General features: G+C 41.2%; 1 protein-coding gene and 1 long non-coding RNA gene across 6 annotated transcripts; both read right to left on the bottom strand.

The window, feature by feature from the left end:
* Nucleotides 1–22,697: 22,697 nt before the first annotated feature.
* LOC129160984 (uncharacterized) lies at nt 22,698–25,317 on the bottom strand. Of its 5 annotated transcripts, XM_054738122.2 has the most exons (8): nt 25,297–25,317; nt 25,108–25,212; nt 25,000–25,032; nt 24,020–24,067; nt 23,835–23,907; nt 23,444–23,754; nt 23,137–23,349; nt 22,698–23,054 (listed from the first exon to the last, which is right to left on the bottom strand). In XM_054738122.2, the coding sequence occupies exons 5-8, from the start codon at nt 23,870–23,872 to the stop codon at nt 22,990–22,992; spliced, it is 627 nt and encodes a 208-aa protein (XP_054594097.2). In that variant the 5' UTR covers nt 23,873–23,907; nt 24,020–24,067; nt 25,000–25,032; nt 25,108–25,212; nt 25,297–25,317; the 3' UTR covers nt 22,698–22,989. The 5 variants fall into 5 exon arrangements, with proteins under 5 accessions (XP_054594097.2, XP_070404957.1, XP_070404956.1 ...); XM_070548856.1 differs by lacking the exons at nt 25,000–25,032; nt 25,108–25,212; nt 25,297–25,317 and adding an exon at nt 24,276–24,367; XM_070548855.1 differs by lacking the exons at nt 25,000–25,032; nt 25,108–25,212; nt 25,297–25,317 and adding an exon at nt 24,195–24,334.
* Nucleotides 25,318–25,480: 163 nt separating this feature from the next.
* On the bottom strand, nt 25,481–27,242 carry LOC139066353 (uncharacterized). Its single transcript, XR_011519251.1, has 3 exons — nt 27,104–27,242; nt 25,771–25,893; nt 25,481–25,617 (listed from the first exon to the last, which is right to left on the bottom strand). It is a non-coding gene; the product is annotated as an uncharacterized lncRNA (long non-coding RNA).
* Nucleotides 27,243–27,733: the final 491 nt, after the last annotated feature.

Below are 27,733 nucleotides of genomic sequence, written 5' to 3'. Positions count from 1 at the left end.
GCAATTTCTGAACCTAAATGTGCTGCTCAGTCTCAGATCATAGGTCCTCAACTAACTAATGGCCCAAAGCACAACTAAAAACGCCAAGAATGGATCAGAACCAAATCTAGATTGTGTTTAACATCTGTGGAAGAAGCTGAAACATCTGGAAGAGGAACCCTGCAGAGCTGAGACAGATGGAGCTGTTTCCTCGCTAGAGGTGGACCAGAATACCTGTGGACAGGTTACTTGATTGCCTCAAAAGGTTTAACAACAAAACTTTGAGTGAATGGTTCTATCCTTTTTGTCCAAATTTTGTCCATTTTTTAATGTGGAACAAAAATCCTAATACTGTCTTCGACTATTTGATTTTCAAAAGATGTAGTCAATTTCCAGGACTTTCTTTGTTCAAAAGAAGAATACCAGTAATTTTATCTGTGTCTGTTTCCTTAAAAAGAACACATGTCCACCTGTGTTGGAATGTGTTTCAATCAGAGGCTGACAGAAACACCTGTCCTATAATTTTACATCCTTCTTTTTTATTGGCTTGAGATTTCCAGCAGCCTGTTAAACATGACAGAAAAATAAATCCTATCTTTTTTTTTTTTCAAACAGAATCTGAATCAAAGGCAGAAGCTCAAATTTCAAACCCGGCTGAGTTTTTATATTTTATTTTGTTACCTCCGTGGGGTATCTTTCTGGCCTGAAAACAGTTTCTGTCAACAAGCTGCCTGGTTTGCTCGAAGATCATGCAAATTTTGTTATTTGCTCTCACAGCTGGTGGAACATTTGGGGCAGCTAAGCACTCGAAAATACAGCGGTGCGTTAGAGTTGGTTTGAAAATTACCGATGTAGATTTGCTGCTGGTTTTAATTGTCATGCTTTCAACGAATGCACAAATTCCCTGTTGGATAAAGTTCTCTACATCTTGCTAATGTAAAAAAAAAATAGTATGGCTGCATACGGTGGCAATAAAGGACAAATCTCAACTGCTACTTAATGAAATATTCCAACAACAATTCAAACCCACCATGTAGTGGGTAACTGAAAGAGAACAGACCTCTTTATGTTTACTCACTGAGCTCCTAATGAATCATCCTTGATTAGATTTAAATTAGCAGCAAAACGACTGAAAACACCAATATCATACGAGGAGCATTGGTTGCTCGTTAGGTTACATCTTCAGTTTAACACTCCCTTTATGGATAAATCTTTACTTGTATTATATCAGAACTTATTCTCTGTTTTTGCATTTAATGATCAGAAAGCATGTTTAAATATCAAAGATAACCTGAGTAAAATACAAAAAGCTGTTTTAAAATCATGGTTAAATTTATTAAGGCAACAAAGCAACGCAAACCAACCTGGCTCCATGTGAAAAAGTCAATTACAGTAGATGGCCAGTATTTGCATATAGCACCTTCTTAGGGTTCTACAGCCCCCCAAGGCACTTCACAGCACAATCAGCAGTGTTGCCAGATGTACGATAATTATCGTATTTGTACCATAATTTTGGGCTCTGTACGATGTACGATCAATAGTTTCAAAAATCCTCAAATGTACGATAATTTCACATTGCATCTAGTAACAACGTCTTTTGCTGTGGCTTTCCCAAGTCAATTACATAATTTTAAACTGTTCTGAAGTCAGATTTCAACTCAGTGCTTACAGGTTTATGCTATTGTGTCTATTACAAAAACTGACTCTGGATCTGTACAATAAATAGCCCAATCAAATCAATAGGGCCTACTCTCGCGAGAAACTGTAAGGTTACATAATGTGGCAGTGGCCCGCCAGTTTTTGCTGTTTGCCCGCGAACGCCGCCGAGTTAAGTTTAAGCTAGGAGGACAGAGCGATGAGACAATGGCTACTAATCTTTAAAGAAAAAACAGAGAAGGGACGGATGAAGGTAAAGCAAAGCAACACCGGACACAAGCTTATCGTCCTGCGTGGGAGTTGGACCCTATTTTCAAAGGATGACTTGCACCTGTTAAGGGGAACAAAACCAAGGCCTTCTGTTGCTGCTGCAACATCCAGATGGTATCAGAAATCACCGTTCTCAAGAATCACGCAAAGGGAGCTAAACAAAAAGAAAGGGTAAAATGCATCGCACCAAACCAGACATCTATACTTAAATGTCTCCAGCAAACTAATGAAAAAGAGAAGTTTGAAAATGATGTGAAAAATGCTGAAATCAAGCTATCTGGCTTTTTAGCCGAGCACAACATTGCAATGAGAAGCACAGACCGCTTAGTACGGGTGATTAAAGGCATTTTCAGTGATTCAAAAATTGCTCAAGCTGTTAGTTTGGGGTGCACAAAAGCCACAAACATTGCAAAGAATGTTATTGGACAATGCTACTTTGAAGAACTTTCTGAAATATTACAACGTAAAAAGTTCAGCATCCTTGTAGATGAGTCTACGGACATTGGTACAGTTAAAACTCTTTGCATTGTGGTCCGTTTCTTTGATGACAGCTCCAAATCAGTGCAGACATGCTTTTGGAAATTAGCTCAGATTTTTTCAGATGATCAGCCACAGGCAAGTTACAACAACACAACTGCTGGACCGGAGACAGAGGCTTGTGGTCCAAGCTGGCGCACAGAGCAGTGGCCTCTGCAATGGGTGGCACCACTCTGCTCCCTCGACCTCGCCATCTGGTCCCTCTCGTGGTCCCCCTGAAATGGGAGGAGACCTCGGGAGGGGTGTCCTCTGGCCGGGTGCCCCGCCCACGAGACTTCCTCACAACCCCCCTTGGGGGCTGACTCACCGAGGAGCTGGAGGTGACGTCAGCAGGGGTAGCGGTGAGCCCGCAGTGCAGCTCTGGGGCTGGAGGTGACGTGGTCATTCTCAAACTAATGTGACCATCAAAGAACATTTATTAGATCATCATGCCACTAGTCACATCTAAGTAATTTTATGAAGAAAACCATTCTATATAGAGGGACTGTTGAGTGGAAAACACTACCAGGTTGTGTAAGTGAAATCTGAAATCAGAGCTCTTTTAAGAAGAACATAAAATCAAGGCTATTGTATTAAAAACATCTGTTATTTTCTGGTTCTTGCAAGTTGTGATGGAACGAGAAGAAAGGTATTTTCAGATAGCTCTGCAAGTCATGGTGGATCTTGTAGATGGTATTGGTTGACCACTACAGCTTCTACAATTCTAATGTAATAATTTATACTGTTTTAATCATTTTGACTGTTAAATGTATTTTGTATTTTGAACATGGACCCCAGGAAGATTAGCAACCGCTGCCGTGGAAGCTAATGGGGATCCAAATAGCACAATAAACAATGTAGGACAAGTGTCATCTTATAATGCTCGTCTAGTAATAATAAAAACAAAACAATAGCCAAGGGCAAGAGCTTCTCTCATGTTGAAAAAGAAGGAGATAAGGAATGAGAGCTGACAGAAGAGGCAGAATAAAGACTGCGAAAATGTTAATTAACCAACTAGGAAGGAGTTCAATATTTAATTATATAAACAGTTGTTGAGAGTCGAGATAGAATGACTAACACAAAGTAGAGATATTTACATAACATTTATACTCTTCATAACTTTAAAGAACTAGATTCTTCAACTATGCAGTTAATTTAACATCCTCATATAGAAGTAACTGATCATAAATCAACGTTATTGAAGTCATGAACACAAAATAAAGGTTTAGGTAACTTTAGTCATAAATGGGGAGATTTGTTTAGAAGACTCATTTATAAGGAAAGTTTCAAGGTTATAAATGGACTTGACCCATGGTTCGAGTAATAGCCTTTGACCTCTAAGATATCTAATGTCATTCGATAACAGCATAATGGAAAAGGAAAAACCATGGTAACCTAGACATCCATCTATCTTCAATAGATAATGTTTCTGATGATATTGAATAATCTCTAAGATATTGATTAATGATAGTATTTAAGAATCTGCTCGAGGGAGCGAACCAGGTCATTCATAGATGATAATTTAAAAAGGCACAATCAGTACTTATGAACGTTTGTTTATTTAGGTTCAAAAACAAAAAAATTATCATCACTCCTAAATTTTATATTTCAATTATGTTCATTTAATCTCCTAACAGGGGTTACACCCTGCTTAATAATATTTTGTTCACTCTCATAATCAACTTTTACTGGTATTCAACAGACGCACAAGCGTCAGACAGTTAGCAGATTATCAAGAAGAATCAGCTATTTCACTCGGAGAAGTGTCAGGCCACACTCTGTGTGTGGATATGTCAGTGCAGCCTAGCAGACTCCAGCAGTCTCCTTTGTTTGGTCTAAGATAAGTGAGGTTTTGGCATGGCACTGAGAAATGGCCTAATCTCACTCAGTCACAGGAAAAAAACAACTGAATCTTCAACATTTAAATTCCAAAAATGATACTAAGAAACAGCCGAATCACTCAGTAAAGCAAAATGAACATTAATCAACTAAGCCCCATTTATAAAGTAAATTTAGGTGTGTAACAAAGATTTTTTTGACTTTATTATGCTTTCTGGAATCAGAGTTATGAGATGTAGTCAAGACCATACTGTATATCCCATCAATAAAACAAATATTTGGTCATTGACAAAAATGTACTATTTGATATGTTCAGCAATAAGTCTGTTCATTAATTGGTTTAAATTTTACCAATATTAAATGTTTCAGTCAGAAACTACATAACTTTATTTCGCCAGATTCGAAAGTGTACAAGGTTGAACAAGCAGTGTCATCATTAGCCTAATCTCAACCGGTCCCAAAACATGGGCAGATGTTTACATTCCAAAGAGGACAGATGAAAACAGATCAACTGTTGAGCAGCTTCATACTAATTTTCAAAGTGTGCAAACCCCATTTTTAAATTAAAACATTAACTTATTTTTGTTTTTATATTTTCTTTCAGCAGTTATTTCTCGAAGCCTTTCTGATACCTGCTTCAGCCTCTTGGCTGATAGAATATCGTCTTTCTTTAGACCAAGGTCTGTTAGGATGTGTACGTTTTTCTGATACGACCTTGCTGTTTAACCCAGACACGGAGGAGCATGAAATTCTGTGACAAAGTATCTCAAAGTTCCCAATCTGGGAATTTGTGAAGAATTAAAACAATTAAAACTTTTTAAATGTAAATTCCCTACAACAGCTTTAATCTGCTGTCTCATTTTAATTTTACTTCCAGACAGTTTCTCCCCTTGTTCTGATCATATTGTTCGCTAATCGGAGAGCTGAACAAGTTCTTACATTTGACAGACACCAGAAGATTCAGTTCATGACAACTGATATTTTTAGAGTGTTCAAAATGCAGTTTTCGACTTCAACAGGTGCTGCACACCAAATCTGCTGTTGCCCGGGCTCATTTGTCATTTGCTGAGAACTCCCATGTCTTATTTAAAATTTCAGAGACAAAGATAAAAAAAAACAAAATAAGGAGATAAAATGCAATTTGACAATAGTCACTAGTTTTGTTGGTCTGGGATTACTGTTAACTAGTGATGGGAATTCCGGCTCTTTTTAGAGAGCCGGTTCTTTTGGCTCAGCTCACCAAAAAGAGCCGGCTCTTTTGGCTCCCAAGTGGCTCCTCAGATTTTCTGTTGCGTAGAGTACATTTATAACCAAAATAATGCTAAACTATATGTAAAATAATTTACTAATGTAAAAAAAGCAATATATCAAATATTGATCATTTCTATGGATTTAATAACTGAACACTTTAAGAAATCTCCACTTCCCGACTGCTGGCGCTCATTTTCTCACCGTCTTCGTCACACTCTCCTCTCTCTCGCTTGCCTTTTTCCTCCTCCTCATTCCCTCTAGTCTCCCTCCACCCGCATGTGCTCTGCTGTTTGTCTGTCTGAGTATGATCCTCCCTCTTCCCCGCCCCTACTGCTCTGTGTGTGGACAGTCTGGACACACAGTTACACATGTTGACCAATTGCCTGTAGCTTTCACCGGGGGGGAGGGGAGGGGGGTGGGGGGGGTGGGGGACGAGCTGGCTCCCGTTGTTCACTTCAAAGAGCCGGCTCTTAGAGCCAGTTCGTTCGCGACCGACACATCACTACTGTTAACCACACAGTCAATCTCCCAGTCCAAGAGGTTTCAACTAAAATATACACTCTTAGCTTTTATTTGGGCTCTCATTTACTACCAAGTACTGACAAACAGTCAATTTCTCAAACTGAGGGGTTCCACTAAAACCTTTTCCCTTTCAGCCACTAAAAGTGACGCAGTTTATAGTTTAAATTATATTAGTCACCAGATACCAGGAATTAAATATTTGGTGAGTGCTTAACCCTTTGAATTACGAAATCTTCAAACAAGATTATTTAACAGTGTTTTTCATTCATCTTCAGGTGTGAATGAAACAAATTTCAACAAATATTTTTTGTAACCTTTAATAATTTGCATATAATATTACTACATGCCCACCAGAGTGGACAGCGTGTATTCTGAACATGAAATATGTAGGCTGGACTTACTGAAGTCCACATAGAGGGGCTCAAATGCAACAAAGTCTTCAACAGCTGTGCTTAATAGCAAAAAACGAATAGATAAACTACAATCCACTGTAATGACCACTTTGCATCAAGGAGTTATTTTTTCTTCTTTATGTTCTAGTTTAAGTTACCTTCAGACCTCAGTTGACAAGACCATATTATCTCAGAACACAGCAGCTGTTGTTTGGGTTATTTTAGCCTGGCTGTGCTCTCTCTCTGTTTAACATCTTCAACCCTTTTTTCTCTCCACCGCTCTGTGCTTCCTCGTAAGAATAATACATTTGTGACACGTCAGCAGTTATGAAAATCATGTTTTCCATCAATTCTCTGATAATTTTCAGACAATTTTCCACATTTCCTGGATTTACATTTCCATCAATGTACAATATTTACTCAAAAGGCATTTTGTGAGTTCTTATTCCCCCATATAGATACCACACCGTCTTTTCTTCTGCTTACGATTCAGCCCTCCAACTGTGTCTCTAAACACAGCTGGACTCACGTATCAGCCAACCTGTTTTAAAAGTCTGACCACCAACTTGAGACGTGTGCAAATGAGTTGCAATATCCTTCTTTCTACAAGAATAAGCAAGTCCAGACACTCTCTCAGTCATACGAACAACAGTTAAAGCAGACTACATCTAAGACAAACAAACAACAACACAGATAACTAGAGCATGTTTCTATTTCTCCGGCAAAATGCTTAAAACCAGGCCAAATTCAGACAGCATTCAGAGAATCTGTCAAAACATCACTTTCGGCGGAACAGCAAAATTTGAATCTCAATAGTTATCATACCGGTTTACTTCATTTCTTACACCAGAGTTGCATTTCTAATTTCGGCTAAAATGCAGAAAACCCAAGCCAAATACAGACAGTAGTCAAAAGAACCCGTCAAAACCATCCTATTCATGACGGACGACACCACTTTATTCTCTGGTCACCTAGGATTTTCTCTCGGTACCACAAAGACAAACAAACAAACAAACAACAAACTTGTCTCACCAAATCTCTCCACATCAGGGCTTGAGTTTGTGGATCCGCATCCCTCCTAGCGACGTCAAGACCCCCACCAAGCCCCCAGCAAAACTCAGTGCTGGAGGAGATTTAGGTTGTCGACAGTCCTCCAGCGTCGGTTCTTGGCACCGCGAGGTGTCGGGACGCTGGCTCTCGAAGGACCAAATTATGTCATGGATTTTATCAATATGTTTATCAGTACACCCATTTCCTGGCGTTGAAGAGAAAAGAGGCAAGAATCAGTGAGGCAGACATACAACCAAATCATGATTTAGTGGCAAGTGTGCAGGGCAAATGCCCTGAACAGCTGGTCACATAGTTTATTTAAGCAGAGATAAGAGAGGAATGGGAGTGGATCATGTGTGAGAGAGTGAGTGTGTGTGTGTGTGTGTGTGTGTGTGTGTTTTCAGGACATTCAGTTAATAGATCTGTTAATAGGACTAAAGTAATTTAATACAAAATTTCCACAACATAATCCCTATCTCCAGCGGTCAATGGGCAATCAGTCCAGGTACACCCTGGACAGAGAGCCAGCCCATCGCAGTGTGTGTCTGTGTGTGTACATTTTTGCCATTTTTTTGCAGCTTTGGTGGTCTTCAAATGGCCACAAAACATGTTGTGGTTTGGAACAAAATCACTGTGAGACCACTAAGAATGGAGTTCTTTTCCCTCCAGCGATGACATGACACATGAATGGTCAGGCTCAGAAAAAATCTGTACATACAAATATTGCTCAGCTTATAGCTGTTGAGCAAAAGGAAAGGAGGGGGGTTTCAAATCGAAGAGAGATAACTGGTTGATGCACAGATCGCTGGCTTTCTCATCGATTTGTGGAAGATGTCTTTGTAGACAATGATGATCTCATTGCTGGGTGATTTTTTTTAAGCAAACCCACTTGTTTTTCCTCATATTTCCACATCAAGCTTCAAAATACCACCCTCAGCTTCAAATCTGTCACTGCCAGCTTTAGTAAGAGTCTCAAAAGAGGCAGAACTGAAAGGATAAATAACATACATGCCAGACGACAACTATATAACAGCTCCACGAAACATTACGGTGTCAGTTATATCCTGCTTTTATTGTATGCTTGGTTCATCGTGTTTCATCATGTCAGTGTTTTCAGCGAATGTAATAAAAATGTGCCCCTGCTCTCACAGCTACAGAGATCCTAGTATGTGTCACCCTTATGTTCACCTCATTCAGCTCCTCTCAAAGACTTTTTTATCGTGCACACTCAATTACAGGTAGCACTATGCAATGAAATTACTTCCTTGCGCTCACTCTTAGTTGCTATCGCATGAAAAGAATAATAAAAAAGGTGAATTACCTTAGATTGGGAAATAGAATGAAGTTATGTGGGAAGCTACAGGCAGAGAATTTCTAAAGGGGTTCTTAGAGAATAATGAGATAAATGACTTAGTGTGCAAAATACAGTTATTTTACAGTGTTGTGCATCATTTGGTATTGTTACACTATGAATTAGGGGTAATTTGCTTACAATACAGCCACAATACACATGAATAATGCTAGGAAGCTATTATTTTTAGCAAGATGTTTGCAATGAAATTTGTTCCGTTCCAGAGATGAGTAAATCTATGGTGGGCCATTCGATATTTCACAATTTTGTACAAAAGCAGTACCTAATATGTCTAAAACCCTAAAAATAATAGAGTAAATTTAAGCCCACTCATTTTCATTAAGAAAAAAACTTTATTTTTCTCTTTGGCTGCACGGTGGAGTAGTTGAACTGCTGCAGGCAAGGCCGGATTAACCATATGGGCAACTGGGCAATTGCCCAGGGGTCCACGAATTCTAAAGGGCCCAGGCCCAGGGCAGCAAAGGCACGAGCAAATTACATCACCTGTCCAGGAGTATTAGTTAAACAGTGTTTATAAAAGCCCCTCAGACATTACTGACATTTTCTAATATTATCAGATGAAAAACAAACTTATCAGACATGCTGTCTCATCTGCTTCTGTTCTTAACTTGCAAAAAGTAACAAAACCATTTGAAAGCCACTATTTGTGGATTCTCTGGAAGTTTCCATGGAGTGTGTGACAACTTATTTTTTCATTGATCCTATCGTCTAATCTCACACCTGAAACAAGCATTCTTAATAATCTTTGCACAGGAAGCTTACCGATGCTGTAGTAAAACACACGGTAGAATAATTTCATATTAATAAAACCTTGTTGCAGCACTAAAGCAGAAAAAATAGATTTTGATAAACATGCAAAATATTTACATACCAATTGTTTTAGAGCCCTTTTATTGGCAGAATCTGATATTAATTTAGTTCTTACAAAAAAATGGGTCCCAACGTCGTTTATGTGGCATTGCCATAGTGTGACGTCATAGACACAGATTCCCTGTCCTCTTTTTTGGAAATGGAAATATGGTCGCCCTATATTAAACAAATTGTCCACCCGGGCTTTTGCGCTGCACAGAGACGCTCCGCTGCCTATGACTTTGAACGTCAGTTGAGAGCAGTTGAGAGTCAGTCTCATGCAGACTGACCAATGGAGGGCCTCAAGTTAAGACCCTCTCCTCATTGGTCAGTCCACAAGAGGTGGGTCAAAGGTTACTCTGAGCGGGTTACGTGACGTCAGGTATTCAAGTATTGAGTATATTCACTGCATATTACTGTAAAATATTCTGTATATGATCATATTATGGTGATCCGTGATGATGGGGCCCTTGAATATTGTTGCCCAGGGTACAGCAAAGTGTTAATCGGGCCCTGGCTGCAGGTGCAATGCATTAGCCAGCAGACTATGAAACAGCTGGGATGAGAATCAGCTCCTCTAAATCCGAGACCATGGTTTTGAGTCAGAAAAGACTAGTATGCCTTATCCGGGTCAGGAATGAGGTCCTGCCTCAAGTGGAGGAGTTTAAGTTTCTCAGGGTCTTGTTCACGAGTGAAGGAAATATGGAGCGTGAGATTGATAGGTGGATTGGTGCTGCGCCTGCAGGGATGCGGGCATTGTACCGGTCTGTCATGGTGAAGGGAGAACTGAGCCGGTAGCAAAGCTCTCGATTTACCAATCAGTCTATGTTCCAACCCTCACTTATGGTCACGAGCTTTGGGTAGTGACCAAAATAATGAGACTGCGGATACAAGCGGATGAAATTAGTTGTTTTCCTCAGGGTGGCTGGGCTCTTCCTTGGAGATAGGGTGAGAAGCTTTGTCATCCGGGAGGGGCTTGGAGTAGATCCGCTGCTCCTTTGTGTCAAGAGGAGCCAGTAAAGGCGGCTTGGGCTTCTGGTCAGGATGCCTCCTGGTGAGGTTTTCCGAGCACGTCCAACAGGGAAAAGACCTAAAGCAAGATGCAGGACATGATGGAGAGACTATGTTTCACGGCCTTAGGAGTCCCTCGGAGAAGCTGGCTCAAGTGGCTGGGGAGAGGGAAATCTGGACATCCCTGCTTAGGCTACTGCCCTCGTGACTGGAACCCGGATAAGCTGGGACGTGGATAGGTGGATGGAAAAAAATCATAAGATCTATCTATTCCTTTGGCCAGGCTATTATACCAGCAGATTATTTGATGATTGGCGATCACCTGTGTGGATGATTTGGACATTGTTCCTACATCCAGCTGGCTCTTAAGGGCCCATCTAACACTTTGGAGATACCTATGATGAGGCTGACTTCGTTGTGGCCTCAGTGGGGTTGCCATCTGCCTGTGGGACCTAAGTCTTGTCCAACAGGTTTGTCAAAATGTAGCTGTTTTTTGGTTCTTCTGGTGTTGTTGCCAACGTCCTTTTTTGCTTTGCTTGTGTTTTGATCTATTTAATTTTGCTTCTATGATGCCTGAAAGAATATTCTATTTTGTACAGAAGAATGTGACTGACAGGTAGCATGATAGTTGCACTCTCTGGGCTTGGGTCATCCACTCTGAGTGGGTCCCAACCATTAACAACTGCTTCATCTGTACTGCCAAGCATGGAGAAAAGTCAGTTTCTTTTGTCAGTAGATGCTGATAATATCAGAACGACCTTTTCTTACATGGGTCTCATTTTTGGACAGCTGCCACTGTGACATGTACTGCTTTTTGTTTGAAGAGACTGCTGTGGTCAGCTCGTAGAGCTTCCAGCCATGAGGCATTGGGGTTACATGATGCCTCCTTCTCCCATGTGCTTCTCCAATACTGTTCAGTCTCAGCTCTCTGTTATTCCCTGCCACTGAGAGTACACACTGGATTATACAGTGGAGAAAACCTGTTTGTTCTCCTGGTTTCTGCTTCTCTAGTGTTCTTCAGGCAGAGCAAAATCTGTGAAAGATTATTTCTCTCGAGCCTCAAATTGAAAAAAGTTTTTAAGTTTCTTTTTTTTTTAACCTTAAACCCTGAACTTTTGTTTGAATATTACATTTTCAAGCCTATAGATTGCCTTGGACTAAGTTAGACATTTGTGTTTTTAATCCTTTTATACGTTAGTGGGTACATCACTCACCCAAATAAGTACTACCAAACATATAAAAACAAATATTTGCCTAAATATCTCTTTTAGTGTGTAAAAGGCATACAGTACTAATGTGGACTTATGGATGGGTTAAAGTTAGAGTAGTTCTCCAGGGCTGTGAGAAATGCCCTACTTTTGTTTTGGAAACTTGAGAAATTTAAATTTTTTTTTTTATAGATTTATTGCACTGGGTTCTTTACATCTTTGCATACTTATAGGGTGTGTTAACGGTATGCACACAGTCACAGTGTGGGGTTGTGTCCCCCGTCGGTGTGCTATTGCTGCACTGTAAAATGACAGGCAGCTGATCCCACCCACGTTGCTGATAGTCTGCTGTAGACAAAAGAAGTCAAGTCAAAGTCTGCTGTGGTAAAAAAAAAAACAGTAACAAGACAATGAAACACCCTGGACAGGCCAACAGTCAATCACAAAGACATTCAAGCAAGTGAAGGTGTTGTTTCAGTTGGAGCACTGAGAACTCCTGCTGTCAATGCCAAGCACCTCTTGCCAAACTAAAATCTGGCTGTTTCTTAAGCCAGTATCTCACTGAGCTTTCACTGGGGGTGGCAAATTGCAAACGGCATTCATGAGGGAGGTTCTGTAAGGGCTCAAATATATTTACAAGAGCCAGGGGTGTAACCATCATCTTAGAAGTGAGGGGACCCATTTGTCAGAGATCTATTGAGTTATCATCCTCTCGCATTCGGTCTCATTTCACAGCTCAGGAGGTAGACCGGGTTGTCCAGTGATCGGAATCGGAAAATCTTTTTTTAATGATTATAATTGGTCACTCAGTGTTTCATGCAGGCTGAACATGAAAATAGTCTCCTACACCTATCTCCTGCATTAGCTTCTGATAGAGAAAAGACGGTGAAATTCTAGACAAAGAAAATCCTGGTAGATCTACGTCACACTGTCACTTAACATTCATGGACTCATTCACTCATCTTGACTCACGACGGCGAAGGCTGTTGCAGAGAACATGTACACAGACCAGTAGAAGCTAACCACTAGCATTAGCAACTCCAAAACATGGCAGAACTCCCCAAGGCTTGTGTTATTTGTGGAGATAAAACATCCACATTGCAAGTCAGTAGTAGTCGTGTTGCTGTTATCCAATCTGAGGACAGATGTCCAAATATCAGTAAATAAGACTCAATAAGACCCGAGTGTGAAAATGGTCTTTTACCCCTAAACTACGCCTATGCATTAGCCATTGATATGAAATAAATGGGGAAATAACAGACAGATCATGGACGTCACTAGGATTGAGATATGGGGGGGCTTAGCCCCAGGAGCTTGACCTCGAACGTTTTTTGTCACACCCTGCAAAAACTTTGTCAATTAATTCATTATCTGAAGAACATTTAACAAAACCTATTATTTTATCTTTTCCTTTCCTACCTTTGTGCATTTTCTCTCTTCTTTTCATAAAAAATAACACTTAATCAGTTCATTAGTGGGGTCTATGTTGAAGAAAGATTTTATGTAAGTCCATTAAAAATTAGATATGTTATATTTCCAAATAAAGCTATTCATTTCAGTCTACTGCACTTAACAGGGGAAATGTTGTAGTCATTTATTTGTTTAATTACAACTTTTTAAATTATAACTGTTACTGAAATGTGACAATAAAGAACAAATGAATAATTGTAAAACTTTTTTTCTGCCAAATGAGTGTGCAGTTGACAGTTTTAATATATGAATAACACTGCCATGATATGGAATAAAGGAGTATGTAATTAACAATTACAAGACAAAATAACAGTATATATGAAAATATCCAGCAAGTAGTAGAACTTATAATACAGAAAGTCAACTATACAGATACAACTTGACATAAGGTTGCAGGCCAGATGATAATTATAGTTATTTTTTTCTCAATGTCTCTTACCTGTTCACTCCTAAATAGAAAACTGTTCAATTTTGCTTAGGAACTTTGTGCTCAGGTAAATGCTCATAACGGTGCGCTCGCACCTGTTTTCGCTGTAGATCACTGACCTTGACCATGCAGATCTCCTCAGCATCAACCACCTGGTCTCTCTCCTGTTCCTCACTCACTTTCTTAAAAAATCTTCCTATATCCATTAAGCCAACACATTGAAAAACATTTTCAATTTCTAATGCCAAGACAAATGCTACTATGTCATTTAGTTTTCACTCACAATAATTGAAACAGCCATTGGTGGATAAATGGGACAGAATATGGACAGCTGTTAGCCTAATATAGCCTATGTTTGGTTGCTCATGATGATGGCATTTTCCATAACATCACATCGAGCTGCCAAAATTTATGTTAAAGTTAGACGGGTACAACATCTCCTTTCTTTACCATAGGTAAACATAGGAAATATTAAGCAATTGACAACCCACATGGAAAGAATTCATATAAACATATAGGTTTTAATATATGTTTTGATATAGCTTTTAAATATATGTGACATATATAAAACTGGCTGTTTACTATATTATAGATACATATATGTACCTATAATATATGTATATATGTATATATATATATATATATATATATATATATATATATATATATATATATATAATAGAAAAAATATATAATATAGAAAAACGGTCAATAATATACACATTCGGCCAGATTCTGATTCAGGTTTTTAGTGTGGAGTGATTTTTATGCCACCAACTGGAGCGTGCAGTGATCAATCTGCAAGAGCACAACGTCGTATGCAGCCCTGCAGTCGTATGCAGCCCTCTCTCTGCATGCTCAACTCCGTCTCTGCCTGCACAAATCTCCCTGCTGTTGCTCAATTTGCAATTTACAAAGCAATGTAGCCTCTCCGTCAGCCAATCAGAGAGCTCTCCATTATGCAATCAAAGCATGTCCAGGAAATACTGGCAGGAAAATTGCACTTTTTTCAGATAAAGAGGACTTTATATAATTATATTTAATTAGGTTGATTAACCCTCCTCTATTCCTGGGACATTTCCACTGTTCACTTCCTTTTACACATCAAGGGATCATTTATGCCTAACCAAACAGAGAAGAAACACTTTATATGTTGAAATTAAAAGTCATTTTTAACTGAAAATTAAAACCGGTTCTCCAGCAGCTTCACTGTCTTCCAGTTAAATTCAGGTCCATCTTCAAAATTCTCCTCCATACCTTCAAAGCAATCCACAACCTCTCTCCTCCATATATCTCAGACCTTATAAGTATTCACACCCCATCCCGTTCACTCAGATCTTCTTCTTCCATCCATCTTGCGGTTCCTTCTGCCCATCTCGCTACCATGGGGAGCAGAGCTTTCAGCCGCTCTGCTCCCCGTCTCTGGAACTCACTTCCTCCAGACATCAGGAACATCGACAGTTTTACCCTTTTCCAATCAAAACTCAAAACACACATGTTTAAATCTGCCTACAACCTCTGATTTTATTGAACTGTTTCTCTCTTTGTTTTTTCTGGTTTGGGTTTTATTATTGTTTTATTGTATTTTATCACGTGTTTTCTGTAAACTGACCTTGGGTGTCCTAAAAGGCGCTTTGAAATAAAATGTATTATTATTATTATTATTATTGAAAAGAGTGCCATTTAACAGTTTTAGGAATGGGCAATGTGTCTTTTCTGGAAGTCAAATATGGTCACCCTAATCATGACACATGAATTACAACAAAGTATTTTGCAGGCAGTGGATGGTGACTGGTAGCTAACCAGCAGCAGAAAGCAGTTCAATAAGCTGTTAAATGGGTGTTTTTCTGTAAAGCAGTATTTCCTGGACATGCTTTGATTGGATAAAACAGAGCTGTCTGTGATTGACTGTTGGAGAGGCTACTTGTTGAGGTGAGCAGGGAGAGATTTGCTTGTGCAGAATTGATCCCATAGAGAGGGCTGCAGCTGCTGCACACAAGCGCAGAGCAGGTTCTGTTTGTGCAGACTCATTACTGTAGTACGCTCAAGTTGGTGGCACTAAGTCACTCAATGAACTGGCTGGCTGGTTAATCATGTCACTTCAGGGGAGTTTTCCGACCATTTTACTTGACATCAAAGCTTTTCATTATGGTTTGCGGCATGTAAACATGCTAGCGGAGTTAGCATTAGCATGTCGGTGCGGTAGCATTTTCCACTCTCGTCTGAACTATAACCTTGAAATGTTAACGGTATGCTGCTGTTGCTGTCTTACCCTAATGTGATGTTGAGTGACTTACATGAGCGCTGAGCAGGGTTTGCTCATCGATATAAAGGTTTTTCTGTATCGACCCGCCCCCTGACTTGTCAACAAAGCTGCGGGCTTAAGGAAGTGGAGGAAGTTCTTTCTTGATACTTCCTGTGTGCGACGGTGTAGTTCTATATTCATTAATTATTATTTCTGTTTCAGACTAAAAAACTCATGTACCAACTACACGTGTCGTGATTGTGTTCAGCATGTAGATGTGAACAAATAAAAAAAAGTTAACTGAAAAAAATAAAATAAACCAAAATGATAGGGGGGCTTTTGATTATTTTAGGGGGGCTGAAGCCCCCCTAAAACGGACCTAACGACGTCAGCGAGACAGATTTATGTCACACTGAAAATTAGCATTAATGAACTCACCTACCTTGGCTCAAGACCGGGAAGGCTGTTGTTGTTTTAGCATCCAGGAGAGAACAGAGCTCGTCTTGGCTAGTAGAAGGTAACCGTTGGCATTACTGTTAGCAACTCCACAACATGGTAGAACTCCTTCAGGCTTGTGTTATTTGCATCAATGCTGCAAAAAAAAGAAAAAGAAAACAGGCAGTTGGGGCATTGTATTGCTGTTAGCCAATCAGAGGTGATATGTCTAAATATCAGAAAATCATTTTTAGCCCTCCATTCCTTTTCTACTCCCTGAAACAGGAGCGCAAGAGCTTTTATCCCTCAGAGATTGACTCACAAGACATTCATTCATACTAGAGACCAATGGAAACGTATCGAAAAATGAGTGAACTTGGTCTTTAAATGTTTTGAGCCACTGTGAAAATGCTACTAAAATAAAAAAGGCATACTTTGTGACTAAATTGCAAGAAATTGATTTAAAAAACGACTCCATTGTCATTAGTTTGTTATTACACCCTATGCTCCTCCAGACTTGACTACATTACAACTGTTGCTGATGTATACCATACCAGTTATGAGTTATTCCAACAAAAAATCTGCATGTGTTCTCACAATTTTGTCTCTAGCTAATCACCATCAGTAACAGGCCAGTATGATATTGGCTTTATAAAACAGTCAGCGTTTTTAAACCTTTAATTTTTATAATTTTATTGTGTCCAGAAGGTCAAAATCCTTCAACTAAAAAGGCATGAAAACACCTTTTTTTTTCGTGCCTCACTGCGCTGGCTCTCTGTTCAATTACATATTGATTTTAAAATCTCACAGCTCACCTTCAAAGCCTTAAATTGCCTCACTCCTAAATGTATCTGAGACATGTGTACCTCCCAACCAATCAGATCTAAAAATAGTGTGTAAGTAACAATTCCCAGGTTACAGCTTGTGACAGAAATGGGCCTTCTGAATTAAAGCCTTATTTTATGGAAGTTTCCATCGATCAGGCACTAAACAAGGTGTGTCCCTTCAAAGAATTTGAATATGTTACATCTGAGCACTATGTTGCTTGTTTTTCTTGGGTTTAACATACGCTAAATGATGGCAAGGTTTATTTATTCCAGCAGTCAACATCTCGTGTTGATATGGATGCAAGACATGATAGGGCTGATGAAACGTTTTGGACAGCCTGTAACATTTGCATCATGTTTGTTTTAAGAGTCATGTGAAATGAGTCAAACTGTGCTGCTAGTATAGACATCAATAACATCATTCTGATCTAACATTTTCAACAACAAAATTAAACTATTTATCTCCCCTTATGACATGATTTTAATAAAAGATGCAGTTATCAGTGCTGTCAACAAGCAAATTTAGGTAAGCAACTACGTATTAATGCTATTCTCATCTAAATAGAATAATCATCACTAGACTGCAATAAAAAAACTACAAAATGAGTTTGTAAAAAACATAATAAGGAAGAGAAAGTCTATAAAAATCTGAATGAAGCTTGTCCAACCTGAATTAGAACACACCTCCTGCAGGGGTAGTGCAGACATGTCGAATAAATGACGGAATCCCATTTAAATTAGATTGAAATGCATACAGATGTAATGAGTGAAGAACAGAGCTGCTTCAGCAGCAGAACAGGTGTTGTACTTATATTACACTATAAAATACTCTCCATTATTCATTCTCTGCATTAGGAAGAACGGAAAAAAACTGCAGGTAAATACTCCTCAGATATTATAGTAACATAAACACACTGTGTTAACACTTGACCACAATGAAAAATTAGGCTCACACTTTTCAGAGAAAAACTTTCTGTTTATTTCCAGCCAAGAAATAAAGATTTTCTTTTTGCTTCTTTAACTTGTTTCAAATTCTGATTAATTGATTATTGACATAATAAATGTCAGGGCAGTTCAAAGGTCCAGGAGCAGCAGGGAAGATGCTGTTTCTCAGCATTGCTGTCCAGGCTTTGCAGCAGCTCAACCCTGCTAGTCTGGCAAGCCATCCTATACATGTGAATATATAGTCTGGCCATGACCTGTAGACAGATCTTAGTTGTTGGGCGGGATCTATGGTTGTCTTTCAAACTGTCTCCCCATGTTATTGAACATGACATACTCAATGCTATGGGTGTCAGTTCTTCAGGGCAGTCCGCCATACACTGTTGAAGAAGACATAAAGGGTGTAAGTACCTTCATCTGATCTTAACTCAAAGAAAAGCCTGTCTAAATAGTACAGAGTTTTTTTTTTTTTTTTTTTTTTTATACCTGTCCTGTCCTGGCAGTTGAATCAGACATAATGGTTGATGCGGGTGTCATTACATGCCGGAGCAGTTTTACTCTACAGCAGGAGGGAGGAACAATGAAGCAAACAATCCATGAATTAGGAAATCGTTTTGGGTCGCTGCTGTGAAAAAAGCGAGGCGCCAACTGTAAAAGCTTCTACCGTTACACTTAAACAATGGATTGTGAAAGAATGAATTATACCCCGAATATTCCTGATGTAAGAAGTGAATCTACTTTCTTTTGGTAGTTTTGGTGTTTGCACGATCATAGAGCACAATGTTTTGTGACTTTTCAACAAACAGTAAAAAGGCTCAAAAACGCTGGCAGTGTATGAGTTGAAATGAAACATCAAAATTTTTTACTTAATTTTTCAAATATTCATTTCAGATTTTAGCCCTACCCCCTTTTAATCCAAACAATACTCAAATAAAAAAAAACCTGAAAATGTTTTATAATTGTGGGGATTTATTGGTAAAATTTATCAATATTTAAATTATTTCATGTTCAAAGTCAGTTAACAAATGTATTCATGATCAATTAGGTATTCATTTATAAATCACTAGTGCTTCATAATTTTAAATATAACCAATGACGATTGTGACTTAAGAAAGTTTTACGTAATCTATAAAACATTACCAAATGTGGAAATAAGGGTTAGAACGGGACTAGCTCTGGTGTCCCGGAATAGTTTTGCCCACTGTGCAGCTGTACCAGAGTGAGTAAGGTGTGCATGGGGACTGCGAGTGGTTACGTCCATTCTTGTAAGTCTTAAGTTCATATGTGTATGTGTCAGCATGAGGGAGACAGTGTGTGACTGTGTGTAGGGGTGTGTGTGAATGTATATGTCGGGTGGGGTCTTGGACTCCTCCCGTCTCCTGGGACATCTTGTGGTGCTACAATATGTTCGCGTACCCTCCCCCTACCACATTTTCTGCCAGTTCCTCGGTCTGCCTGCCTATCCGCAGCTCCCTTGTTGGGGGCGAGAAGTTTTTGGGATCTGCCGGATCGCTCCCAGTGGCTGGTGGGGTCTGGATCCCTGGGCTCTGGGTGGTCCCCAGCGGGGCTGGTCACTCTTGGTTCTCGGGCTGCTGCGTTCCGAGTTTAGCCAGCTTGGGGGTGGACAGCTACTGGCGGGCCTAGGGGCTTGCAAATGTAATGTCCCATGGCTCTGGCGACTGCTGGTTGCAGTAATCCTCTGCGCCTCTCGGGAGGGGGGTTGGGGCTTCTCCGGCGGCTGTCTCCCTGGGGCTCGGAACTTCTTCATCTTCCACATATCTTTGGGGGTAGGTCTGTGGTGCCTCACACTCACTATTGGACACTCCTATAGAAATACCTTACATATACAATCCCATGTACACACACACACAGGTGCTCACATGGTGCTCTCACAAGGATAGACTTGGGCATTTTCAACACATCACCCGTGTGGTGGCTGTGGTTCACACTAGACAAGACAAGACAGCTTTATTTATATAACACATTTCCTACACAAAGGCAACTCAATATGATTTACAGCAATGAAGACAGACAAAACAAACACAAACTGAACAATGGGATTACATAAAAATAACAAAAACTAAAAAATTAAAATAATATCAATTCAACATTGTGAAGAGAACTACATGTGGTCAGCCAGGAATTACTAAGTAGGTGAAAACTTTGATTAAGCTAAACAAACGCTTGGTCACACCGCATCATTTGACACTTGGGTGCAAGAACGTGTAGCATAAAAGCAGTAGACAGACAGGACAGCTTTAGAACACTAAAGCCTGGTTTATGCTTCTCCGTCAGCTCCGCAAGGGAGAGACACGCACGGATTGACGGAAGCGTTTTGCTCTCATACTTCTCTGTCTCCTGGAGTGTTGCAAAGCAATTGCCCGGCAGGATAACAGAGGGCGTAGCACTGTTCTGTGGTATTCTGTCATGTATCGGTCCAAGATAGTGTGTTTATATTATGTTTTTTGTATATAAGAGACTTTTTAAACAGACATATTTGTCTCTCATTCTCCTCCACCTCCTCATGCGCTCACCACCTCTAAACCATAGACTGTACATACTGGACAAATGGATTCCATTGGCTTCAATAACACGTTTGTTGTCTATAATGGGAGGTGGCCACCACCGCCATTTTGACCGTGTCACAGGTTCCGTCCAGCCCAGACAATTCCATAAAAGGGAAGAGAGGAGGAGCTGAGGGTGGGGCTGTAAGGCTGGGCTCGAGTGACGACACCCAGGCGAACTAGCTACGAGCTAACCTGAAGCTAACCCTGGCTAACCCAAAGCTAAAGCGGAGGTGGGAGCCGAGCTAACGGATGTAGCCACCTAGCTTCAACCCAACCGGAGCTAACTGGAACACCCATCGACCTGAACCTTACACGGAGTTTAGGTGGAGGTTTTCTGCGCCTGTTCGTGAGAAGTACCTGTATTTAAAAAGTTTTAAATCGGTAAGTTTATAATTTATTTCCGTAATGAAAACATTTTGCTTTGAGCAAGTTTTCAGTACAGTTTTTTTCGGCGCTATCACTCCTGAGTCGCACCAGCCATTAAATGTATCATGAATAAGAGAAAATATATTTAAGTCGTATTTTGGGGGGACATTTTATTATCTTTCTTACAAAATCTGAGACCAAGCGTTTCACATTGCAACACAAGCACCGGTAACCATAACAGAATGAACAACAGCCAGCAGAGGAGAGGATGGCGGTGTTTCAAACCCTCCCGGCCGGCGAGGAGAGCTCATTCCTGGGCTGGAGCCGGCCCTCAGCACCCCGCCACAGGCTCTAACAGATGCTGGCGGTGTTTGAAACCCTCCCAGCGGGACAGGGGAACTCATTCTTGTGTGGGTCGGAGTCGGCCCGCAGCAGCGCGGTGTAGCCTACATATTTTGTTATATAAGTCGCTCCGGAGTATAAGTAGCAGGACCAGCCAGAAAATGTAAAAAAGTGCGAGTTATAGTCTGGAAAATATGGCAGTTATTAGTATTCGAGCTAAATTAGCAGCGTAAATACATTTCATATATTTCCAAAATGTTACACTTGTTTGTATCTTGTACAGCCAACTAGTCTTTATTCTGGACTCAGTACAATTTACCAAAAGTAAAGAGACATTCTACAGATGAAGTAAGCACAAGATAACTTACTGGAAGACACAGAGTTATCATCAGAACCAGAACAAGAGAGCCTGATAACAGTCATGTGAAAATAACAGTTAAAAAGTATGTATGTATAATAGAAATAAAATATATTAGAATTAGTGTAACTCACTGTGATCCAAACAATAAATCAGCCATAGCTGATTAGTAAATATGACATGAGGTCTTGGAGTTTTTAATTTTCATTTTTTTCTTAGATCTGTTTCAATGTCACCATGGCAGCCTGTGTGTCTCCAACATCAGCTACACAACGCAGCAAGTGTAAGTTCCACATACCTGTCTCACCACTTCATGTATGGTTTTGTACTTTAAACAATTATGACAAACCTGTTATTTTTCTCCATAGCCATTTGGATAATTGGAGACAGCTGCGTGAGGCGTGGTGCCCAGAGAGCTGCAGAGACAACCTTGGCCTCCCTGACGTCTGTGTCTCCTGGTTCGGTTGGGGCGGACCATCGACATACATACATGTGCCGACACTTTGCGCCCTGTTTTATAAAATGTAGTGTTAAAAATAAATGTTTTTGCTCAATTACTGGAATTTCTTTGGTTAAGACAAAAGTGAGGAATAATCATTTACAAGTTATTTGTACAACAGGCCCATTTTAAATCCCAACAGTTTCTTAGCAGACAATAGAAATGTGTTCTTTACTAACTTTACTTGGTTTAAAAATCTTACTAAAATAGTGCCGTATTGCAAAACCCAATCATACTTGTTATGTAAACATTAGCTTTGTAGATATTTTTTACAGATATGTATTTGTGTGCAACAAATCCAAACTTAAATAATTTGTCATTCTTTATTGAAAAACAACAAAATACAGTTATACAGAAGTGTGGGAAAATGATAATGTGAAAGTATTGCTATTTAAATGTAATCCTATTTATCTTTAAAAAGAAAAACTCTAAAAATGTCCTGTACAGCATCATGACAGAAGAATGGTGGTCTGTCTGTCAGAATGTGCTGAACAGATTTGCTCTTTGAAGAGGAGTGTCATGTTTGGAGGAAGGTACTTAACCCAAGACATGCAGAATACAACACTGACCAAAAACTGATGGAAAAAATGATTTATTTATAAGGAGGAACTTAAGGTGCACAGATAAGTCTGTGGTTGGAACTGCAACAACAGCTCAGCGTCTGGAGGAGGGAGAACACAGGTGAGCTTAGGTTCTGGTTTCAAAATCCATTGTAGGCAGGCAGAGGTGTTCAGCAGACTTACTGTGGTGGGTGTATGTGTTGGCTGGAGGAGGGAGAGGTAGAGAGCCGGGGGAAGCGCAGGAGAGGGAGCAGAGGTGGAGAGAAGCGGGGCGTCCTGGTGGATGGAGCACTGGGTGAGATGAGAGGTGGGTTATGGAGGGTGGTGATAAGGTCCGTGTGTTGAATATCCAAATCCTGGAGTAGAGGTCAGTATCCAATGAGGTCGACAGGAATCCTGAAGAATGGTAAATCCAATATAAGAGCAAAAACACTACGAAATAACATTAATCCTAGGAGCACTAGAGGTAACACGAGTGGCTGGTTACTACCAAAACTGAGGCAATCTTCTGGCGTCAAATTGTGTCCTCCATCCACCTTAAATAGGAAAGCACCCCGCTGATCGCTGATCAGGAACGGCTGGGGTGGAGTCACCAGAACCATGAAGAACGTGTCTCCAGAGACAACTCGGGTCCTGGTACCAATCAGGAAGCGGACCTTATCACCCAGAGCTGCCAGGTCACGCTCAAAGCTTTCATGTTCACGCTGCAGAGCCTGAACGCTGGCCAGGTGGTGGCCGTAGTTGTCTGTGTTCAGGGCCTGGTTCTTCTCCTCTATCCACTCTTTGGTCTCATCAGCGTCTCTGAGAAGACATCAGAACTCCGTCTGAGTGTGGGTCCAAACTCTACTGACCCGTAAGCGGCGCATAAGTGTGCGGGGTACCTGTGGAAGCGCTGCACCTCATGGGCGCTGCCCAGCATGTTGCTCCGGTCTTCAGCCAGTGGTTGTTCAGCTCCTGGAGAGAAACCAAACCCAGTGAGATGAAGGTGGACGCCAGCGGGCTGGACGCCGGACGAGGAAACCTGGAGACGGATCGCTCAGACAGGAAGGGAAGAGCTTCCTCTTACCTTGATGGAATTAAAGTTAGCCGTCGTCTGAACGCCCAACCGTACGGTCTGAGGTCAAAGGTCACAGGAAACACACACCAGTCAGCAGTCATACAGATGCATAAAGATAACTGTAGCCATGGCAACCAGCTGACATGTCCCCACTTTCACCAGCACCTGGTGCCTGCCGGGTCACCTGAATTCCTGTGTGATTTCAGCACGGTCGGCCATGACTGCGGCCATCAGAGGTGACCTCTGATCAGCTGAATGAACTCACCTTCTAGGGTGACGCCGTGTTACCCTGGGTTTCCACGGGAGCCGTCAGCAGCATGTTACTGCAGCAGCACGTCTTGCTCGCGTAAGCTGCTGCTCGGCCCTTCCCACGAGACGCGAAGCAGCAGGGGAGCAGCTGTCACCGACCGAGCACGAAGTCACACGAGTGACTTCGTCAGTAAACACAACAACAAGCAGGGGAAAACTACAACATGGTTTGCGTTTTATGTTCTGTCCGTTTTATAATCGCCAATACGGACCTGAAAAACAAAGGAGACCGCTATCTAGGTGATAACTTCTCACGGGGCCGCTCAGTTAGTAACTTTTTTTAAAAGTAAAGCAACCGGAAGGCAGTACGTTCTTTATTCTGAAAATCTCGGTAGCTTCTCTCAATTTCCGCGTCCGATTTCCTGTCTTTCCTTCCCCAAAAATGTTGAACTTGACCCGTTTCAGAGGCGTCGCGCGTAGAAAATAGAACCGGCGCGTAAGTGCCGCGACATGCTGCTCCTGAGACGCGGCCGACTCGAGCTGCCGACGGCTCCAGTGGAAAAGGTTCTGTTGACCACAGCGGTTCCTATCAGCAGCTATGACGTGCTGCTGCAGTAACGTGCTGCTGACGACTCCTGTGGAAAGCCGGGGTTAGAGTCGGCTTCATCCTGTAAACAAACAAATGAGTGGTAACAAAAACACCACGTCTGGTTCTGGTGGAGGCGGAGGACAACACGCACCTTTCCAGGAGCAGAACCCAGATGTTCTTGTTGCTACAAACAGAGACGAGCAGAGTTAACAAACCAGGAAGTGAGAGGGACCAGCTGCTGCAGACAGGTGACGCTCACCTGAGCCTGAACCATAGGAGCCTCCTCAGCCATCAGACCTTCTGACTCCAGTTCACATGCCACCTTGTTGATGTCCCTCAGGCGGGACTCGTTGGCCTTCAGGTCCTGCAGGACAAAAGCACCTGCTGATTATCACCTGAGCTGATCTGACAGCTGCTGCTGAAAGACGGAGAGGAGGAAAAGTCCGACCTTCTGGAAGTCGTCAAACTTCTGCAAGACCTCGACCTGCTCCAGGTCCGACCCGTCTCTCCATCCTCATTCAGCTAAAGACGCGAGTTCAAGTAAAACAACCTAAAGTCACACAAACACAAAGCAGGTGTGGAGATGTTCGCTCTGAGCTGGAGGTCGTTCCTTGGCTGTGAAGGGCACAAGAACCTTGTTGGTGCTGTTGAGCAGCGTGAGGATGTCGCCCTTCTTCATGGTGACCTCTCCAGGACTCTTCTCCTGGTAGTCGTACAGAGCCAGAACCAGCTCCTTCCCGGTCTCATCGTCAGTTGGAGCCACTTGTTGCTGTTGGGTTAACAGGTCTGGTGTTAGAATGTGGTGGATAAGAATGTTCTGACGGGCCGAGGGTTCTGAACCAGCGAAGTGACCTGGACCCAAACAAAGTGAGCCAGAACCTGCAGACACCTCAGAAACATGTCAGGACCAGACCTGCTCTACCTTCCTCCATTATGGTCTCTCCTTTCTGGGTGACAGCCTTGATGCGAGGTTCATGACCTGTGATCTCAGCCTGCAGAGCCTCGTGCTTCTTCAGCAGGTTCTGGACACCAATCAGGTCCTTCCCTGAGGACACATGTTAGAGTTCAGCATTATGCAGTAGACAGACCAGTTTAACCCAGGGGTTTCTTTCTTCTACAATCTGCTCTTTAACTGTATTATTTCCTGCTATTTCAGCTGTGAACTTTATTTTTTCTCTAAGTGTTTTTCTCCCCAGAAGAAGCTACAACGATGTTCTGCTGAGCTGTGGTGGCCTCATGGAGGGGGCCATCGTCTAGCACACTGCTGCTAACCACTTAATCATTCTCCCTCTCCTGATAATAACATTTTACTTTCTTTGATGTAGGATGTACTACTGCTAGTTTACCCGTTTAATTATAGATTCACTAGGATAAATACAATAAAGTTTATCTCTCGCCAAATAGAATATTTACTAAGAAATCACAATGTAACGTGTGTGTGTGTGTGTGTGTGTGTGTGTGTATAAAAGCCATGTGTAGTGTTTATGTATAAAGCATATGTTGTTGGATTTTATCCAGAATCAAAACTTTGAAAATATATAGTTTAATTACAGTTTGATTTATTTGACATCTGTATAATGTTTATTATTTTGTTTTTTCCCCCTAAATACCTAACGTTTTAGTTAACATGAATATTAGTCATTCATCCCAATACATGAAGTTACACATTTTAAATTTTAATAGGGGAAGACTGCAGGAGGGAGCAGTAAAATACAGGGGGTCCCCTGCAAAAACTAACTTTACGAGTCTGATGAAACTTGCTGGTATTCCCGCTGCTTCTTCGGTAAACAGCGCCAACAAAAACAAAGAAACTTGGGATCTTGTCGGCGTGGCGGTGGGATTTAAGGGAAACGCTGTATGCCCTATAGACTTCTCAACGAGCTGCAGTATTTCTCTGGTCAGATCTGTCTCCGAGTTCCACTAGCAGTCAGCCCGCAGCAGCGAGGCGCCGCATCGGTCAGCCTGCCCGGCCTGACCGCTGGAGATTACCGGATGAAAGAATGGAGCACAGAAGTGTCCCCCCAAGCGACGCGCCCCGTCATATTTCAACCCATTTTTATCTTAAATGCACTGGGTTTTACCCTATTACCCATCTAAATATGCCGTATTAATTATTTTACCGTATTTTACATTTAAATTTCATGGTTAAACAGTACATGCTACATGTTAAACTGATAGTTAGCTAGCTACTTCGGTAAACTCAGCTAGTTTAAAGGCAGCAGTGACATAAAATACAAATATAGATTTTAACTTACCGATAAAAATGAAGTGGAGACTCCTTGGACGCTCTATTAGTGCAATTAATACCACAGCAAGTCATTTTGTCCAACAATTACACCAATATTATCCAAAACAGAATTCACAAGCACAGAGACTCAAAATCCCGACACAGTTTCCAGGAGAGACCGAGGCTGTACTGAGGCCTTTCCACGGAGCTAGCTCTGTGGTCACGTGGGTCTGAGGCGGCGGTCACGTGTGTCGGATGCTCATTAATTATACATAATTTTAGGCTTTCAATACACTTAAACAGAAGAGTGAGAAAAAAATTCACCCCCCTCAGAGTTGTCATGAGTATAAACTAGATAATTTAGACAAAAAACCATTTTTTGAACCAGGCTGTAAACATGTTTATTTCTGCTGTGAAAATGGCATTTTTAACATCGGAGTCAATGAGGATTTGCTCGCTTCTGGTACCAGCCCCCAGCGGATGAGGGTGGAACTGCAATTTTTCTTACTTCCGGGTTGGGACCATTTTCTGAGCGGCATTGTGGGGGCTTGCTCTAAACCCACATTTCCTGTCATTTCCGTCCACAAATAAAACGCTTGCTGCACATCTTTTCACTCCTCCAGCCACAGGGGAGTTAAACGTTCATATTTTTAGAGTT

Source organism: Nothobranchius furzeri, chromosome 2 (genome assembly GCF_043380555.1).
Source record: "Nothobranchius furzeri strain GRZ-AD chromosome 2, NfurGRZ-RIMD1, whole genome shotgun sequence".
Lineage (NCBI taxonomy): Eukaryota > Metazoa > Chordata > Actinopteri > Cyprinodontiformes > Nothobranchiidae > Nothobranchius > Nothobranchius furzeri.
Note: the sequence above shows the minus strand (reverse complement) of the source record. Positions and strands in the feature narration are given on the sequence as shown.